This window comes from Crotalus tigris, unplaced genomic scaffold (genome assembly GCF_016545835.1).
Source record: "Crotalus tigris isolate CLP2741 ecotype Arizona unplaced genomic scaffold, ASM1654583v1 scf7180000024320.386069, whole genome shotgun sequence".
In the NCBI taxonomy this organism is placed as follows: Eukaryota; Metazoa; Chordata; class Lepidosauria; order Squamata; family Viperidae; genus Crotalus; species Crotalus tigris.
Genome location: NW_024100492.1, coordinates 64,001 through 70,000, shown reverse-complemented (window position 1 = coordinate 70,000; position 6,000 = coordinate 64,001). Strand labels below are relative to the sequence as shown.

Genomic DNA, 6,000 nt, shown 5'->3' with positions numbered 1-6,000 from the left:
GACGACACCAAGCTGGCAGGAATAGCCAACCCTCCAGAAGACGGGCTTAAGATACAGAAGGATCTGGACAGACTCGAACACTGGGCACTAACTAACAAAATGAAATTCAAGGGTGAAAAAAGCAAGGTTCTACATTTAGGCAAGAAAAACCAAATGCACAGGTGTAGTATAGGGGGTACCTTGCTCAACAGTAGTAACTGTGAGAGAGTCCTAGTGCAGTGGTTCTTAACCTGGATAATATTGCCCCCCAGGGGCGATTTCATTTTTTAGGGGGGCTATGGAACAAAATGGGGCGATGCGGGGGCGAAGGAATGAAAAGGGGGCTGATATGGGGGCGATGGAGCGAGAAGTTTTGGGAACACTTTGAGACTTTTTTCGTACAGTGAATCGCTGTATATCTGATGGAGGGGGCAGCGCTTCTTTCAAAACATCGCCTGCCGAGTGGCTGTGTGAAACATTTTGTATTGGACTTTTTTAGCGTGCCCTCCAGTTCGATATTATATTTTCTTTTGTGTCTTTTTAATCCTTTTTACCGTGGGCGCGACTATATATGCTTTCCCCGAATCTTAATTTAGTTTCAGAGTTTTCGTCTTGAAATTCTTAGTTCCTGCATGGCGGTTTGTCTTTACGCCCTTTTTATATATATATATATTTTTGCGTCTTAAATTTGACTCGTCGTTCCATCCTGAAAGGTTACCGTTTTTGTTTTTGAGCATTTCACGTTCTTGCCATTGAATTTTTGTTTTCCGTGGTCATTACCTTGAAGTGTCTTGAATAAATAAGATAATAATGAAATACACGGATCACAAAGTTTGGGAATAAAGTGATGGGGGGCACCAAACTTTTTTCACACAGTTGAGATAGGGCAGTGGTTCTTAACCTTTTTAATGCCGCGACCCCCAACCGATCGTAAGTCAAGGACTACTCAACGGTCGTAAGTCGAGGACTACTCAACTGGTGCAGCACCGTTTGCAGAATGGGACTTTTGGCGGGCTCAGCAGGGCAGAGACAGCCTGGACAATTCCTATTGGCTTTTGAAAGCCAATAGAATGAGATTCTATTCAAGAGAGTCTATTCTATTGGCTTTCAAAAGCCAATAGAATAAAAGGGAATAGCACAGCTAAGGAAAAGGGGGAAAAAATGGCAGACTGCGTTGTTTGGCGACCCCCGGGAAATGGTCGTTCGATCCCAAATGGGGTCCCGACCCACAGGTTGAGAACCACTGAGATAGGGGAAAAAGACTGGAAATAAATGATTTGCATCGATATGTCCTGGTGACAATTTTAAAGAAAACAAAACAAGTGTTTGCATAAATTGAAGAATTATTTCCTATGTTGTGATTGACAGGTTATGTTGGGGGAGGGGGGCGATGACAACCTCCTCATTGGCTCAAGGGGGCGATTCGTTCAAAAAGGTTAAGAACCACTGTCCTAGTGGACGATCCCTTAAATATGAGCCAGCAGTGTGCTGCAGCTGCCAAAAAGGCCAACAGAGTGCTAGGCTGCATTAACAGAGGGACGGAATCAAGATCACGTGAAGTGTTAATCCCGGTCTACAAGGCCTTGGTAAGGCCACACTTGGAATACGGCATCCAGTTTTGGTCACCACGATGTCAAAAAGATGCTGAAACTCTAGAAAGAGTGCAGAGAAGAGCAACAAAGATGATCAGGGGACTGGAGGGTAAAACATATAAGGAACGGTTGCTGGAATTGGGTATGTCTAGTTTAATAGTAATAGTAGTAAAGTTGGAAGGGACCTTGGAGGTCATCTAGTCCAACCCCCTGCTCAGGCAGGAAAGCCTACACCATTTCGGACAAATGGCTGTCCAGTCTCTTCTTAAAGACTTCCAGTGTTGGAGCATTTACTGCTTCTGGAGGCAAGGAGTTCCACTGGTCAATTGTTCTCACAGTCAGGAAGTTTCTCCTTAGTTCTAGGTTGCTTCTCTCTCCTTGCTTAGTTTCCACCCGTTGCTTCTTGTCCTGCCTTCAGGTGCTTTGAAAAATAGCTTGACTGCCTCTTCTTTGGGGCAGCCCCTGAGATATTGAAGACTGCTATCCTGTCCCCCCTTCTCTTCCTTAAACTAGACATCCCCAATTCTAGCAACCGTTCCTTAGATGTTTTAGCCTCCAGTCCCCTGATCCCCTTTGTTGCTCTTCTCTGTACTCTTTCTAGAGTCTCAACATCTTTTTTACATCATGGTGACCAAAACTGGATGCCATATTCCAAGTGTGGCCTTACCAAGGCCTTGTAAAGTGGTATTATTGCACACTGCTGGCTCATATTTAGGTGATTGTCTACTAGGACTCCGAGGTCCCTCTCACAGTTACTACTATTGAGCATGGTGCCACCTATGGGACATGATAGCTGTGTTCCAGTATCTCAGGGGCTGCCCCAAAGAAGAGGCAGTCAAGCTCTTCTCCAAAGCGCCCAAAGGCAGGACGAGAAGCAACGGAGGGAAACTAACCAAAGAGAGAAGCAACCTAGAACTAAGGAGAAACTTCCTGACCGTGAGAACAATTCACCACGTCTGGCTTGGCGTTGCAGGAGCCGTACCTGCAGACGATTTGCGACTGCTGCAGCTACCGCCTGGATCCGGTCAGCCCGGTGCGCATCCTGAACTTGCAGTGTCCCGGGGGCGAGACGGAGCCCGTGGTTCTGCCGGTCATCCGCGGATGCGAATGCAGCAGCTGCCAAGGTAGGTCTCGATCGGGTCTCTTAAGCGGGCAGGAAAAGGGCCTCTCTAGCCAGGCTGATACTCCTGGGAGGAAGAGAGGGGGAAATAGCCCTTCCATGAGGAGCCAACCCTCAGATACGCTATCGAGTTTCCGGTTATTCCGGAGAGTCGGTTTAACAATCACAGCCCATGTACCATTGTGCACGATCTCTAGGTCGGGTCCGGCATGGACAAAGAGACATACTCTCTTAAGTTACGTGTTTCTTCAGTTCTGAGCAGAGACAGACTCTCTTGAAAGTTACACGTTTCTTCAGATCTGAGCAGAGAGACATATTCTCTTAAGTTACACGTTTCTTCAGATCTGAGCAAAGAGACAGACTTTCTTAAGTTATGCATTTATTCAGATCTGAACAGAGAGACATACTCTCTTAAGTTACACGTTTATTCAGATCTGAGCAGAGAGACATACTCTCTTAAGTTACACATTTATTCAGATCTGAGCAGAGAGACGCTCTCTTAAGTTACACGTTTCTTCAGATCTGAGCAGAGAGACGCTCTCTTAAGTTACGTGTTTCTTCAGATCTCAGCAAAGAGACAGACTCTCTTGAAAGTTACGCATTTATTCAGATCTGAGCAGAGACATACTCTCTTAAGTTACGTGTTTCTTCAGATCTGAGCAGAGACATACTCTCTTAAGTTACGTGTTTCTTTAGATCTCAGCAAAGAGACAGACTCTCTTGAAAGTTACGCATTTATTCAGATCTGAGCAGAGACATACTCTCTTAAGTTACGTGTTTCTTCAGATCTGAGCAGAGACATACTCTCTTAAGTTACGTGTTTCTTTAGATCTCAGCAAAGAGACAGACTCTCTTGAAAGTTACGCATTTATTCAGATCTGAGCAGAGACATACTCTCTTAAGTTACGTGTTTCTTCAGATCTGAGCAGACAGACTCTCTTAAGTTACACGTTTCTTCAGATCTGAGCAGAGACATACTCTCTTAAGTTACGTGTTTCTTTAGATCTGAGCAAAGAGACAGACTTTCTTAAGTTATGCATTTATTCAGATCTGAACAGAGAGACATACTCTCTTAAGTTACACGTTTCTTCAGATCTGAGCAAAGAGTCATACTCACTTAAGTTACACGTTTATTCAGATCTGAGCAGAGAGACATATTCTCTTAAGTTACATGTTTCTTCAGATCTTAGCAGAAAGACAGACTCTCTTAAGTTACGTGTTTCTTCAGATCTCAGCAAAGAGACAGACTCTCTTGAAAGTTACGCATTTATTCAGATCTGAGCAGAGACATACTCTCTTAAGTTACGTGTTTCTTCAGATCTGAGCAGACAGACTCTCTTGAAAGTTACACCTTTCTTCAGATCTGAGCAGAGACATACTCTCTTAAGTTACACGTTTCTTCAGATCTGAGCAGAGACATGCTCTCTTAAGTTACGTGTTTCTTCAGATCTGAGCAAAGAGACAGACTTTCTTAAGTTATGCATTTATTCAGATCTGAACAGAGAGACATACTCTCTTAAGTTACACGTTTATTCAGATCTGAGCAGAGAGACATACTCTCTTAAGTTACACATTTATTCAGATCTGAGCAGAGAGACGCTCTCTTAAGTTACACGTTTCTCAGATCTGAGCAGAGAGACGCTCTCTTAAGTTACGTGTTTCTTCAGATCTCAGCAAAGAGACAGACTCTCTTGAAAGTTACGCATTTATTCAGATCTGAGCAGAGACATACTCTCTTAAGTTACGTGTTTCTTCAGATCTGAGCAGACAGACTCTCTTAAGTTACACGTTTCTTCAGATCTGAGCAGAGACATACTCTCTTAAGTTACGTGTTTCTTTAGATCTCAGCAAAGAGACAGACTCTCTTGAAAGTTACGCATTTATTCAGATCTGAGCAGAGACATACTCTCTTAAGTTACGTGTTTCTTCAGATCTGAGCAGAGACATACTCTCTTAAGTTACGTGTTTCTTTAGATCTCAGCAAAGAGACAGACTCTCTTGAAAGTTACGCATTTATTCAGATCTGAGCAGAGACATACTCTCTTAAGTTACGTGTTTCTTCAGATCTGAGCAGACAGACTCTCTTAAGTTACACGTTTCTTCAGATCTGAGCAGAGACATACTCTCTTAAGTTACGTGTTTCTTTAGATCTGAGCAAAGAGACAGACTTTCTTAAGTTATGCATTTATTCAGATCTGAACAGAGAGACATACTCTCTTAAGTTACACGTTTATTCAGATCTGAGCAGAGAGACATACTCTCTTAAGTTACACGTTTATTCAGATCTGAGCAGAGAGACGCTCTCTTAAGTTACACGTTTCTTCAGATCTGAGCAGAGACAGCTCTCTTAAGTTACGTGTTTCTTCAGATCTCAGCAAAGAGACAGACTCTCTTGAAAGTTACGCATTTATTCAGATCTGAGCAGAGAGACATACTCTCTTAAGTTACACGTTTATTCAGATCTGAGCAGAGAGACGCTCTCTTAAGTTACACGTTTCTTCAGATCTGAGCAGAGAGACGCTCTCTTAAGTTACACGTTTCTTCAGATCTGAGCAGAGACATGCTCTCTTAAGTTACGTGTTTCTTCAGATCTGAGCAAAGAGACAGACTTTCTTAAGTTATGCATTTATTCAGATCTGAACAGAGAGACATACTCTCTTAAGTTACACGTTTATTCAGATCTGAGCAGAGAGACATACTCTCTTAAGTTACACATTTATTCAGATCTGAGCAGAGAGACGCTCTCTTAAGTTACACGTTTCTTCAGATCTGAGCAGAGAGACGCTCTCTTAAGTTACGTGTTTCTTCAGATCTCAGCAAAGAGACAGACTCTCTTGAAAGTTACGCATTTATTCAGATCTGAGCAGAGACATACTCTCTTAAGTTACGTGTTTCTTCAGATCTGAGCAGACAGACTCTCTTAAGTTACACGTTTCTTCAGATCTGAGCAGAGAGACGCTCTCTTAAGTTACGTGTTTCTTCAGATCTCAGCAAAGAGACAGACTCTCTTGAAAGTTACGCATTTATTCAGATCTGAGCAGAGACATACTCTCTTAAGTTACGTGTTTCTTCAGATCTGAGCAGAGACATACTCTCTTAAGTTACGTGTTTCTTTAGATCTCAGCAAAGAGACAGACTCTCTTGAAAGTTACGCATTTATTCAGATCTGAGCAGAGACATACTCTCTTAAGTTACGTGTTTCTTCAGATCTGAGCAGACAGACTCTCTTAAGTTACACGTTTCTTCAGATCTGAGCAGAGACATACTCTCTTAAGTTACGTGTTTCTTTAGATCTGAGCAAAGAGACAG

The 6,000-nt window shown here is 42.8% G+C and overlaps 1 protein-coding gene across 1 annotated transcript in view; it reads left to right on the top strand.

Moving 5' to 3' along the window:
• LOC120299896 (SCO-spondin-like) overlaps positions 1-4,279 on the top strand; it is a 176,814-nt gene extending 172,535 nt beyond the window's left edge. Inside the window, exon 107 of the mRNA XM_039325184.1 lies at positions 2,545-4,279. Within this exon, the coding sequence (XP_039181118.1) occupies positions 2,545-2,949 (405 nt within the window). The 3' untranslated portion in view covers positions 2,950-4,279. The remainder of the gene's footprint in view (positions 1-2,544) is intronic.
• Positions 4,280-6,000: the final 1,721 nt, after the last annotated feature.